At 38.7% G+C, this 14,582-nt stretch overlaps 1 protein-coding gene across 1 annotated transcript in view; it reads right to left on the bottom strand.

The window, feature by feature from the left end:
- PKHD1 (PKHD1 ciliary IPT domain containing fibrocystin/polyductin) overlaps window positions 1-14,582 on the bottom strand; it is a 499,663-nt gene that overhangs the window by 455,313 nt on the left and 29,768 nt on the right. The window contains 8 exon segments of the mRNA XM_077162050.1: window positions 266-408; window positions 1,210-1,300; window positions 1,379-1,468; window positions 2,041-2,319; window positions 3,235-3,349; window positions 6,296-6,437; window positions 8,923-9,018; window positions 13,969-14,070. Of these exon segments, the coding sequence (XP_077018165.1) occupies window positions 266-408; window positions 1,210-1,300; window positions 1,379-1,468; window positions 2,041-2,319; window positions 3,235-3,349; window positions 6,296-6,437; window positions 8,923-9,018; window positions 13,969-14,070 (1,058 nt within the window).

Consider the following 14,582-nt stretch of genomic DNA (forward strand, 5'->3'; position numbering starts at 1 on the left):
CCTATATGAACTTCCACAGGCCTCACAGCTAACAGGAAGGTCTTTCCAGAAAACAGCTAACTAGTGGGAGAAGGGGGTGTTTGTACAGCACGCACGTGAAGCAGCAATTTGGAGGCTTAGAAACTCAGCCTGGAGCACCTGAGCAAGTCACAGAAATCACTACATTGTCCTTCTTTTTTTGTACTTTCAAACCTACCTACTCTCACCTTGCTGCCTTAACTTGCTGATTCTTTTTTGTTATTGGAAGCATAGGACTGTTACTTACATGTGGGTACTGGTCTAGCCGATAGCCCCCCTGGGCAGCCGTGGGTATCAGGACAAGGTGTCGAGGCTGATGGACACTGAACCTTCCACAGAAGGGCTCCATGCCACTCGTGAGGTCCCCATCACAGCTGGCACCTTGCAGACCTTGCATGCGGTGTGCATGGGATAGAATGTAGTTTAAAGACCAAGACCAAGAGGAAGGCAGGCCTAGATATTAAACAAGACCGAGTTTCCCAACATGTGTGCAGAGAATGGGTGACGGTGTGGTATTGGCCCATCTGCCCTTGGAAGAGCTGGACAAGGCTTGGGGAAACCAGAGCTCCCCAGTGAGACAGCCCCAGCCATGAGAAATCTATTCTGTCTGCCCCAGAGCACAGAAAATGTATTACCATGTCTATGTGGAAAACTGTTAAGAAGCAAGAGACAAGAAATATTGACTGAAATTTGGTTCACCTTACTACCATTAAAAGAAAAAAAAAAAAGCCTGCCATGCCAGAGACCTGGAATCAGTTCCCGCTGCCTGCCCATGCAAAAAAAAAAAAACACCATCATATTTTAATAATTTTTTAAGATTACTCTCTTCTGTAATAATTCCTTTAGAGAAGATGCAAATCTGAATCAAATAAGATTTGTATGGTTTTACAGTTGCCCACATTTATCATTTGCCCTCTTCCCAATCTTTGAAATGGGGAGGAGGCTGGGTGGTACTTTGCCGCATCTAATAGCTCAGGAGGAATCCTTGTCTTTCTGCTGATGTCTATCAATGCCCTCTCTTTCTATTAATGTCCACACCAAGTGCCTCCCACCAAAGTCCGTAGCCACTCCCTTGACCAGGCAGTTTCCACATCTTCATTTGACCTTAGAGAGGAAGTGAATAGTCTTTTCATTTTACAGAAAAAGAGAGAAAACAGTGAGGGTCAGAATTTGTCAAACCAGGGACAATACCATGTTCAAATCCCAGCCGGAGAAGGACATTAGCTGAAAGGGGTTCCAGTTTGCATTTCACTTCAAGCAACTCCTCAATGGCTGTTTGAACCTATTAAAAAAGAAAAATAGAATGAATGAAGGCCACCCCTAGGTCCCCTGACCTCCATTATCTGAAAAAGGTTCACACCTGATGAGCTGTGGCATTGGTAGAGATTGGCTTGCTAGAGACATCGTCCCACATAAGGAAAAAGTCCCCTCTGCCAGACACATTCAGCATCTAAAAATTCACGAGTGACAGTGTTAAACAAATGTGCTAGTGAAAGCAGAGAGCCCACCTAGAAACACAGCATGACTCCTCGCCTTGCTATTGCCTTTCTCTTATAATTTCAACTTCATAATTTTGTGTCATCAGGGAATGTGAACTTCTCTTGGAATAATGGAGTGTCTGTCTCCCTATTTATTCCCTCCTCTTTTCTTTCGAGCATGAGATCTAAATGTTATCATCAAACGCTGAACATTCAGCCCTTCTCACCAAGTACTTTCTCTCAGTCATGGCCACTGGCCGACCACACTCCCTCCAAGCCTCATTAAATCTCTGCTTTGCTTCCAATGCATTAACTATCGGGCACATTAAACTTTCGCTATGGAGTGAGATCTATAATATAGCTTTTAATCTCTTATAGCACTTATTTTCTACTTTAGATATCCTATTCCTTTGGCAGCAGAGTTATAATTACAGCTCAGAGTTCTTGCCTTCTATCCAATGATCCTTCCACAAGGTTAAGGTGATTTTCATCCCAGAGTTCAGTTCCTGAATTTAGCCCCATGGAATTGGGAAGAGACACAGACCTGTATTTCAGGAAGCCTCTGGGCATGGACTCGGATCTGGAGCTTCTCCTGGAGGTAAGTACTAATCACGTCAGGATTCAGCCAGGTATTGTGGATCTGGACACCAATTCTCATCCCCCTGCTGGGAGCTATGCCATCATGCTTTGCTTCCAGGTAGTACTTGGTTCCACCTACCAACTCCAACTTAGGAGTCTTTTGTTGCCCGGTCCCTTCATTTCCATTCTGCTCCCAAGAGTCAAACCAGTCAGCAATGCCAACCCTAATGAAGGCCACTTTAACCTGTGCCCAAATAAGCATATTAGGATCAAACTATGAAGTTTCTGGACTTCCTCAAACAAGTGTCTAGACAGCCACAAATAAGGGATTTTTAATCTTTTCAATAGTGAAAACCTCTCTCAAAGGAACCAAGATGTCTGGTCTTCTTTTTCCAGCAAGTTAGACCAGTCAACTTTGGACCTGTGGTTGTGTTTATGCTTCTCCGCCCTTGTGTTCCTGCCCTGCTTCTCTTTCTCTCTCTCAGGATAAGTATAGTACAGGAATAGCCAACCTGAAACCCTAGGTTTATATGATACTGTAAATAAAGTAGTACTAAGCCCTTTGAGACCTAGAATGATTTTACTACATGACATTTTCCCAAATAATTAGCAAAGTAATTTCACAGAAGCACATTAATAATGAGAGAAAAACTATTGTGGTTGTCAATGACAATAGTGAATTTGGGCTACTTATTAAAGTTATCTTCTTTTATCCTTAAGAGTTGATGGGATATTTCTTCATACTGCTAGCCACACCTGTACCCAAATTCAGTGGGAAAAGCACAAGTCTTGGGGTCAGACAAACCTGGGTTTGAATCCTGAATCTGCTGTTTACTATCCAAGTGTCCCTGGACTGGCTATCCAATTTCTCTAAGCCTCAATTTCCTCATCTGGAAGATGGAGATCAACTGACATACCTCGCAAAGTGAGACAAGGTCTATAAAAAGTCTAATATAATACCTGGCTTGCAGTAAGTGTTCAATAAACAGTAGATTCTCGTTACATTCAGCCCAATTCATTTTCAACAATTGAAAATCCCTAGTTACCTATTGGCATGTGACAACAATTAGTAGGACATGAGAGTTTTAATTTTTATTTTAAATTTTCAGGAGCAATGGACTAGGTAACAAGAAAAGGAAAATGAAAGGAAGGTGAATACCTTGGTTCCTGGATCCTCTGACACACTGAAGTGCAGAGAAGCTTGGCTGTCTGCCTGGATCCAGAACGTGTAATTATTTGTCTCTGGGGCCACAAAGAACCCACTAAGTCGTGCTCTGTAAGACAGATGAACTGAGATTCATGCAAGAGCAACCAAAGCCTGAATTACTGAACCAACAACTGGATGACATTGCATTTAGTTTTTATAAAGGGTAGCCTGGAAGAAAAATCTGATTTTCATGGCATGATACAACTGGCCAGAGTACTCTAGAAACAGCTATACCTGTACCATCTGCCTTGTTTCAATATCCCAGCCAACCTTATTACCCTAGACATGAATTCCTTCTCAGGAATGTGCATTGTCTTTTGGAGCAGTGTACCTGCAGTATAGAATGGAAGCTTAACAGAATAACATAATTCTAACACAGTTGTACAGGGCCTGGCCCACGGCCCTGTTGATAATCCCTCAGTCAACAGTAAGTATTATCTATATTAAAAATGAAAAGAAACTACCAAATGATTTACTCTGAGTTTACCAGAAACTTCAACATCTGGACAGCATATTTTCTAATTAAAACTATACTGGGGGCGGGTAATGGTGGGGGCAGACGATGGTGGCACAGTGGCAGAGTTATTGCCTGCCATACCTGAGACCTGGGTTTGATTCCTGGTGCCTGCCCAGGCAAAAAGATTTTTTAATTAAAAAAAAAAAAAATATATATATATATACACTGGGCCACAGAGATTAGTCAATTGAACTTGACAACAATTTCAAATTTAAAACACATAAAATGCAACATTAAAGAAGATTGCAGGAAATTTTATGAAACATTTTAAAGGAAGACTATATACGTGTATTTTTTTAATATTAAGATAAATTCTAGTGACAAGGGATTATAGACAGATATGGGTAAGAAACTGATTAAAGTATCTGACAAAATATTAGAAATATTTTCTGCTTTTATTTTTAAGTCTTCATATCAATTATTTAAAGGATCTTAAAATTTTTCTTTAATATGTACATAAATGTTCATTTAATCTTTAGAAAGAATTTTATTTTTGAAAATAACTCTTAAAAGGTTGTGCTGATTTGAAACTGTCATGTACCCCAGAAAAGCTATGCTCTTTAATTATTCAGTATTGCTGGGTGGGATCTCTCTTACTGTTTCCATGGAGATGTGACCCACTCAGTTTTGAGTGGTAACTTTTGATTAGATCATTTCCATGGAGCTGTGTCTCCACCCATTCAAGATGGGGCTGCTTACTGGAACCCATTAAGAAGGAACCATTTTGGAAAAAGTTTTAGAGCCAACAGAGCTCATGTAGCCAGAGAACTTTGGAGATGAAGGAAAATGCCTCCAGGGGATGTTCATGAAATAAGAAGCTGGGAGAGAAAGCTAGCAGATGTCCCCATATACCTTCCCAGTTGAGAGAGAAACCCAGAACTTCATCGGCCCTTTCTTTGGCGTTAAGGTATCTTTCTCTGGATACCTTAATTTGGACATGTTCATGGCCTTAGAACTGAAAACTTGCAACTTAATAAATTCCATTTTTAAAAGCCATTCCATTTCTAGCATATTGCATTCTGAAGCTTTAACAAACTGAAGTAAAGATCCATCAATATAATAGCATTAATTTGGGGGTCAATGAATAAATATTCCAATTTTTATTTATTTAATTTTTTAATTTTAAAGAAATAAATGAGAAGGGAATGGAAAAGCGATTGCTATCTGGTTTGTCACTCCTCAGAAATTTCATTAAAGGATATACCCTACAGATAACGGAGAAAATATTTTGTTCTTTTGTTTTTCGCGGTGGATGGACGCTCAACATCCCCATCCCACCCCACCCACACACACACAGTGAGTATTGCTGAAAGTTTTCCTTTGAACATTATTAATCATCCTCAAAATCTATGATAAAGATGCATCATTAGGCACTATAAGCGACTAGAAGTTTACTGCCACTTTAAATATATATATGTTTATATACATATATATAATTTAACTGACCAATTTATAGTATGCATATATACACTATATATATATATAGTATACATACATGTACTACAAAATAGTACATAGCAGCATTATATATAGCATCTAACTGGTAAAATTTGAGACAATGGAGATGCTATTCTGTTCACAGAACATCTTTCCTACTTGGCTTCTTCAATACCTGAAATTCCCTGCACAGGAAACAAAGTCTTTCACTCCACAAAATTAGTTGAGATTTAAAATGCTAAAATCTCTGGAAGAGGTCACAGACTGGCTGAAATTCACATTCAGGAGACATGAGTCATATCCAATCCCTCTTTGCGAAGGATTTAAAAGGAGAGATCTAGCACAGTAAAGGATCCATCCCTTTATGTAAACATTGAGAGTCCACTAATATGTGCTTGTGTGACTCTCAAACTCTTTGTATTTTTAAGCGCACTATAGAATACTAGAAATTCTGGCCACATCCTTGAAGGGATCAGAAAGACTCAAAATACCACTGAACAGGAAAGAAACAACACACTCATAATATGTTTCCCTCTACAGAAAACAATGTCTTGCAGAGTCCATTAGCGTTTCCCCAGCTATAATGTCACTCTTTAGGTTGCTCCTTAGCAGAGGGTGATTGTTCCAAAGAACTGTTTTCTGCCCTGACTGTGCTCCCTCATGTGCTCAAAGGGAAAATGCTCGCATATTCCTTTGGCATCAGCCAAATGTTAGTGTCAACTCTTAAGCATGTTACCTGCAGCAAGTGTTATACAGCCCTCTACCAAGTCTTCTGACCTACTCAGCTCAATATCCCAATGGATAGTGATCTCTGAAGCAGATTGTAAACTGAGTTGTAGAAAACAAAAATTTTACATATTGATCAAAATTCAGTAGTTAACCTATAAAAAGTTCTACACCAGTTGAGAATACTGGTCAAACTCAGTTGTTGAATGGCCATTGTTATAAATTCTCTCCTTGAACTCTCAATACTTTACTTGTCTCTAGCCTAGTTTCACCTAAATTAGTAATGATACTTCTGATATGGATTCCTCACTTTTCCTGGGCTTTACAACATACCTGAAAGGCTGTCCTTCCTTTGACCAAAATCCAAATGGAGAACTGGCGTTAGGGACAATCTGCGACCTATATCCAGGAGTGGTTTCATTTAGGTCCAAGTCCTCAGTCGCATCTCCAACTTCAAAAAGAAGTCCTCGATTGCCTGTAAGACATGTCCAACTCAAAAACACCAGAAGGAATTCCTCCCCAAATGGGGAACTACTTTACTTGAGATTATACAGTAAGAGATGATCCAGGAACTGTTGGTAAAGGTGATTCAACAAAGACCCAGATGGAGTAGTGCTATGAGAGGTTCTATCAATAACACAAATATTCTGGAAAGCAGAAAATCCTCCTTGGTAAAGGATTTACCCTCTTAGGAAGAGAGGGCTGATAAGGAAGATGAAAAAGAGAAAAATATTCTCAGAAGACCCAAGAACAGTAGGGAACCTTTTTGAATCAAGATGCAGAGGGAAAAGAAATAAATGCTATGGATAAGTAAAAGAAGGACCGAGCAATTGAGCGCTTGTGAGCTTGAATTGTCTTTACACTTCCCACAGTCAGTGTGGACGTCAATATTTTTTAAGGTCCAGTTTGGCCTGAGAATTCTGTTCCATAAAAACTCTTTTTTCCCAAAAGTTGGCAATAGTATTTTTCATGTATCTTAACCCCAATTTGGGAATTTGTTCATAGAGTCAATTATGTGTCCATGCTGTGATTGTGTGATATTTTATAACATTTTATAACATTTATTACTTTGTGTTTGATATTAAGGAAACCTGGTGGCCAGAGGCACAGGTGGAATCAATATTGAATACTAACTAGAACTGAGGGTAATAGCCCTGAAAGCAGACAGCAGCAAGTTCAAATCCCAGCTCTGTTTTTCACTAGTTGTGAAATAATTCCTTAATGCTCCTGTGCCTTCATTTTCTCAAGCACCAGAATGAGGCTAATAGTAAATAGAGATGATAGATATTAAGATCTAAGGGAGGCTGAAATATATACAAAAAGAATCTGAAATATAGTAAGTGCTCAATAAAGGGGAGCTACTATAATCATTTTTTTAAAAAAAAACTACTACTTTTGTTTCTCGTTAATTCCTAAAAAGGGAAAATAGAGAATCAGCAGAAAAATAGGAATATATTTTAAGAATACTACTTTAAACCAGGGCTTCTCAACCTCAGCACTATTGACATTTGTGGTCTAATAACTCTAGGCTGTGAAGCATACATTTTTGGATGTTTTGTAGCATGTTTGGCTTCTACCCACCATGTACCAGTTCCACTTCTCTCTATAGCTGTCTCTAGACATTATCAAATGTCCTTTGGGAGGCAAAATCACCCATAATTGAGAATCATTTCTTTAAACATAGTAATGTACCCTACTTTCATGGGTAAAAAAAAGAAAACTTTAAAAGCTCTTCATAAAGGACAATTGTTAACTAACTCACAAAAACAGCTGCATTCAGGAAATTATACTACCATTTCGCAAGTAGCTAAAGTGGAAATGCTCAAAGAAGCAGCAGCCATTCTATTTCCTGACACATGAAATGAACATTCTCTCAATCACTTGTTTCAGTAGTTTTGTTTCCTTGGATGGGAACTTTCTCTGAGTAAAAACTGCAGATCTGGGACCTGGAGAATTCTCAAGCCAAAGCTTTGCATGCATTTTCACACCTGAATGGCCTTTCTTTAGAAAAATTTCTTCCCCTGCAGGCCAACTTTCCTTTCAAGCTCTGAGTCTCTGGAGTTGACTGCCTAAAATTTCACTAAGTCAGCCTCCTGTGGGCCAGGAAAGGAATACAAATTTGCAGACGGGTTCAGAGTGGATAACAGGCCAACTGCCCTTTGTCTCTAACTACACTGAGCCTCGAGATTTTCGCAGGAAAGAGAACTCCAATTTCATACTCTTAATTTGCAGCCATGAAGTGGAAGCTTGAAACGTAGAAGGACAAGTGGAACCACCACTGCCTCTCCTCCACTTCTGGCCACTTAAGGGGTGGCAAGGTCACAATACATCCCTACTTCTCAAAGTAGTAGGCATCTGCTGCTATGGAGAAATTAGAAATTAACAAATTATTACCAAGCAATTAGGATTTAAGGGATGATTTTGATTACTGAATCATTATATAAAAATTCCTTTTTGCTTTCTGGTATATAGGGGTAAACAGAGGGAAAATACCTGAAATCTCTAAATTGTAATCCAGTTGTCTTGATCTCTGATGATGATTGTAAAGCCTTTACCTTCTGCCCCATGATTGCAAAACCCTTGTGACTAAGCTTTACGTGTACCCAGTTATTCAGTTTTTCAATTTTAGAGTCCTGTAATCACTAAAGGCAGCTCCTACGTACAACTGACCCATCCTAGGGAGGGATAGCAATAATGATGTCTTGTTGAGCCAATTATGCTTTCTGGATCATGGTGTCCACTAACCCTCACAGGCCATACATCTGGTTTGGGTTAGGTATACAGAATGTTGCTAAATATCTGAATAAAGCTAAAAGCCTCTCTAATATGAAAACTATGACAAGGATATCATCAGCCCAGGACCCACTAAGCTAACCAGCCAAATGCCTAAAACAGAATTAAATGCTTTCATTTCATTTCTACTCCCAAGCCCTTTGTGATCAAAAATGTAACTTCCTTACCTGCCTGAGGAGCAGTGAACCTTGCACCTTTTCCTGGAGACCCAGTGGTACACTCAATCTTCCTGGGAGACACATGTCTAATATCACATGGAATGCCTAACAAGAACAAAATATACATGTATTTGTTGGGAGGGCAAGATAAGATTGAAGTGAATTCTAAGACAAATGGCTGGATGTGGATAATAGAGCAAAAGGTGTCACCTAGTTGATGGGGGACAAAGAAAAGTAGAGCACAGAGCTGCTTGTAGGAATCAGAGAGAAAGCAGTGCAATCATATTCACTGAAGATACACTGAATTTTCTTGGGAGGATGGCAATGCAAGTATGACCTGAAAGTGTGAGGACACTTTCCTGCATCCTTAATGTCACCATCCAGAAGGGTAGCCCACCTGGCAGAACAAAAGATCCCACAAAAAGGTCTGTCAAGGAGGCATTCTAAAAAAATGCCTAAACCATCTGCTTAAAGATGGTTCAACATAAGAAAATCAATTAATGTAATACACCATATCAACAAATAAAAGTAGAAAAACCACAATTATCTTGATTGATGCAGAAAATACATTTGACAAAATTCAACATCCGTTCCTGTTGAAAAATCTTCAAAGGGTGGGAATGGAAGGGAACTCCCTTAACATGATAAAGGGAATATATGAAAAAACCACAGTTAATGTCATCCTCAATGGGGAAAAGCTGAAAATTTTCCCTCTAAGATCAGGAACAAGACAAGGATGTCCACTCTCACCACTGTTATTCAATATTGTGTTGGAAATTCTAGCCAGAGCAATTAGACAAGAAAAAGAAATAAAAGACATCAAAATTGGAAAGGAAGAAGTAAAACTTCACTGTTTGCAGATGTAGGATACTATATATTGAAAATCCCGAAAAATCCACAGCAAAACTACTAGAGCTAATAAATGAGTACAGCACAGTGGCAGGTTACAGGATCAACACTCAGAAATATGTAGTGTTTCTATACACTAGTGTTCTAGTTTGCTAGCTGCTGGAATGCAACACACCAGAGATGGATTGGCTTTTAGTAAAAGGGAGTTTATTTCATTAGTTCTTCAGAGGTAAGGCAGCTAATTTTCAACTGAGGTTCTTTCTTACATGGGAAGGCACAGGGTGGTCTCTACTGGCCTTCTCTTCAGGCCTCTGGGTTCCAACAGCTTTCCCCGGGGTGATTTCCTTCTGCATCTCCAAAGGCCTGGGCTGAGCTGTGAGTGCCGAGATGAGGTGTGCTGAGCTGCTTGGTGTGCTACGTTGAACTCTCTCATTTAACCACCAGTCAATTAAATCAAACATCATTCATTGCAGCAGGCACGCCTCCTAGCCGACTGCAGATGTAATCAACAACAGATGAGGTTCACATGCCATTGGCTCATGTCCACAGGAATAGAACTAGGCACCTTCACCTAGCCAAATTGATGCCTGAATCTAACTACCACAACTAGTAATGAACAATCTGAGGGGGAAACCATGAAAAAATATTCCATTTACAATTGCAACCAAAAAAATTAAATATTTAGGAATAAATTTAACTAAACAGACAAAAGACCTCTACAGAGAAAACTGTAAGAAATTTTTGAAAGAAATCACAGGAAACCTAAATAAATGGAAGAGCATATTGTGCTCATGGACTGAAAGACTAAATGTAGTTAAGATGTCAATTCTACCTAAATTGATGTACAAATTCAATGCAATACCAATTAAAACCCCAAAAACTTACTTTTCATAAATAGAGAAACCAATAACCAAATTTATCTGGAAGGGCAAGGTGCCCGAATAGCTAAAAGTATCCCAAGAAAGAAAAATGAAGTCGGAGGTCTCATGCTACCTGACTTTAAGGCATATTATGAAGCTACAGTGGTTGAAACAGCATGGTACTGGTATAAAGACAAATATACTGACCAATGGAATTGAATAGAGTGTTCAGATATAGACCCTCTTATCTATGGACAATTGATCTTTGATAAGACAGTCAAGCCAACTCACCTGGGACAGAACAGTCTCTTCAATAAATGTGTCTAGAGAATTGGATCTTCACATGCAAAAGAATGAAAGAGGATCCATATTTCACACCCCATACAAAGATTAATTCAAAATGGATCAAAGACCTAAACATTAGATCTAAGACCACTGTCTTAAATCTGTCAGAAGAAAATGTAGGGAAATATCTTATAAATCTTATAATAGGAGGGAGTTTCCAGACCTTACACCCAAAACACAATTAAAGAAAGAAATAGATAAATGGGAACTCCTCAAAATTAAACACTTTAGTGCATCAAAGAACTTCATTAAGAAAGTAAAAAGACAGCCTTTTACAACGGGAGACAATATTTGGAAATAATATATCGGTTAAAGGTCTAGTGTCCAGAATATATAAAGAGATTGTTCAACTCAACAACAAAAAGACAGACAACCCAATTACAAAATGGGCAAAAGACTTAAACAGACACTTTTCAGAAGAGAATATACAAATGGCCAAAATGCACATGAAAAGATGCTCAACTTCCCTGGCTATATTAGGGAAATGCAAATCAAAACCACAATGAGATATCATCTCATACCTACCAAAATGGCCATTATCGATAAAACAGAAAACAACAAGTGCAGGAGAGGATGTGAAAAAAGAGGCACACTTATCCACTGTTGGGGGAATGTCAAATGGTACAACAGCTATGGAAGGCAGTTTGGCAGTTCCTCAGGAAACTAAGTATAGAATTGCCATAGGACCCAGCAATACCATTGCTAGGTATCTATTCAGAGGACATGAGGGCAAAGACACAAACGGACATTTGCACACCAATGTTTATGGCAGCATTATTTACAATTGCAATGAGATGGAAACAGCCCAAATGTCCATCAACAGACTAGTGGCTAAACAAGCTGTGGTAGATATATACAAAGGAATATTATGCAGCTGTAAGATAGAATAAAGTTATGAAATATGTAACCACATGGATGGACCTTAAAGACATTATGCTGAGTGAGATTAGCCAGAAATAAAAGGACAAATACTGTATGGTCTCACTACTATGAACTAACATTAATGAATGAACTTGGAGAATTTCAGTTAAGAACAGAAGTCATGAGAAGATAGAAATAGGATAGATATTGGGTAATTGGAACTGAAGGGATACAGATTGTACAACAGGACTGATTGTAAAAATTCAGAAATGGATAGCACAATACTACCTAACTGTAAAGCAATACTGTTAGAACACTGAATGAAGCTGAATGTGAGAATGATAGAGAGAGGAGGCCTGGGGGCACAAATGAAACCAGAAGGAAAGTTATACAATAAAGACTGAGATGACATAATCTAGAAATGCCTAGAGTAATGATAGACTAAATGTACAAATTTAGAAATGTTTTGCATGGGGAAGAACAAAGGAATGTCAATAATGCAGGGTGTTGAAAATAGACGGTAATTAATATTTTAAAACTTCAACTTACATGTGAGACTAAAGCAAAAAAATATTTGTTTGGTACAAAATTTATATTTTGACTAACTTCCTAATTAACTTATATGGACAGCTTAATTGAACGCCATAAGTACATGGAACCTTGAATAGGGCATGAGATTTTGTAGGTTTGTCCAGAGTGATGCCTCAATAAATCCCAGAAGGATTTGTACAGTGAATAAAAAAGTATTTGCAAAGTCCCCTTGGGGGAATGGTGAGAAAGGGGGAAAATTCAACTTCCCCAAGTGGAGAATTCTTGATATTCTCACAAGCAGTGGGGACAACCAAAGCAATAGGCTGAACCCCCAATCTTGGGGTTCGTTCATATGAAACTTAACCCTGCAAAGGATAGCCTAAACCTACTTAAAATTAGGCCTAAGAGTCACCCCCAAGAGAACCTCTTTTGTTGCTCAGATGTGGCCTCTCTCAGCTGACACGACAAGCAAAGTCACTGCCCTCCCCCTCTCTACATGGGACATGACTCCCAGGGGTGTGGACCTTCCTGGCAACGTGGTACAGAAATCCTAAAATGAGCTGGGATTCAGCACCAAAGGATTGAGAAAACCTTCTCAACTGAAAGGGAGAAGAGAGAAATGAGACAAAATAAAGTGTCAATGGCTGAGAGATTCCAAACAGAGTTGAGAGGTTATCCTGGAGGTTATTCTTATACATTAAATAGATATAAACTTTTTAGTTAAGGCATAACAGAGAGGCTGGAGGGAACTGCCTGAAAATGTAGAGCTGTGTTCCAGTAGCCATGTTTCTTGAAGATGATTGTATAATGGTATAGCTTTTGCAATGTGACTGTGTGATTGTGAAAACCTTGTGTCTGATATTTCTTTTATCTACTTATGGACAGATGAGTAAAATGTATCAATTAAAAATCAATAAATAATACGGGGAACAAATGTTAAAATACATTTAGTAGATTGAAATGCTTGTGATCAGTGAAAGGGAGTGGTAAGGGGTATGGTATGTATGAAATTTTTTCTGTTTTCTTTTTATTTCTTTTTCTGAATTGATGCAAATGTTCTAAGAAATGGTCAGGATGATGAATATACAACTACGTGATGAAAAAAAGAATGTTCATATTGTATGTTGATTGGTTTTATTAATAAATTTTTTTTTAATCTGCTTAACAATATCTGACCATTCCTGCTTTTCTATACAGACAGGGCTGAGGGGGAGAATGAGGAGAACTGCGTTTTAGCAGGAAGAATCCTTTGTGAAGACACAGCTGTACTTTTCCATTCTCTTTTCCATGAGGAAGAAGCAAATCACTCAGTTTGACCCACAACTATAAGATGGGGAGGCCTGAGGGAATTGCCCATGAATTGTAAGCATGTCTGCAGGAAGAGAAGGCTGGCATCCTGTTCCCTGCTACACCACTGCAGAACTTCAGGACTTCAATTCCACCTGGTCTCTACCGAGCACAGGTAAAGTAAGGTGCATGACAAGTTTAAAGGGGGCAAAGTTTGCTTCCTGCCCACATAAACCTTATGCTATAGGAGATGTAAACTCTCCCTGTTTTGAATAGTTCATTTAAAACAATGAAATATTTCCAGCCATTTCAACTTAGTTACCTGCAATAGTAACCTGGGCAGGACTGTCAAAGAAATCTCCTGTAATTGTGATGTCTGTTTTTCCCCCAAGGCTCCCAGTTTCTGGAAACACAGAGAGTACTTCTGCAAGAGAAATCAAAAAATAAGTTTCTGATTATTGACCAGGATGAGACCCAAATAATAATATGATAATAGAAGCTATCAATAATTTATTTCTAATTATAACTCTCTAAGACCAGAAACAGTTGGAATTTTTCTTTTCTGGTGAAAGCCATTGCAAAATATACAACATTCTAAGTTTTGTCAACAGTTCTAGTTTCCTATCCTCAAGGGGAAAAGTGATTTCGTTCTCTAATGAGCTGAAGGTGAAAAGAGACTAATTGTGAATGGTTACTATTTCAAAGTATGTTTTTTTTTGTTTGTTTGTTTGTTTTGGTATGCTGTATGGCAGGGTCACATTTCATTCTTTTCCAAGTGAGTATTCTGTTATTGCAGCACCATTTGTTGAATTTTTTGTTTGCTTGTTTGTTTTTGTTGGTTTCTTTGTTTGTTTGTTTGGAAGTGCATAGGCTGGGAATCAAACCCGGGTCTCCTGCATAGCAGATGAGAATTCTACCACTGAACTACCCTCGCAC

The sequence above is a fragment of the Tamandua tetradactyla genome, chromosome 5 (assembly GCF_023851605.1).
Source record: "Tamandua tetradactyla isolate mTamTet1 chromosome 5, mTamTet1.pri, whole genome shotgun sequence".
In the NCBI taxonomy this organism is placed as follows: Eukaryota; Metazoa; Chordata; class Mammalia; order Pilosa; family Myrmecophagidae; genus Tamandua; species Tamandua tetradactyla.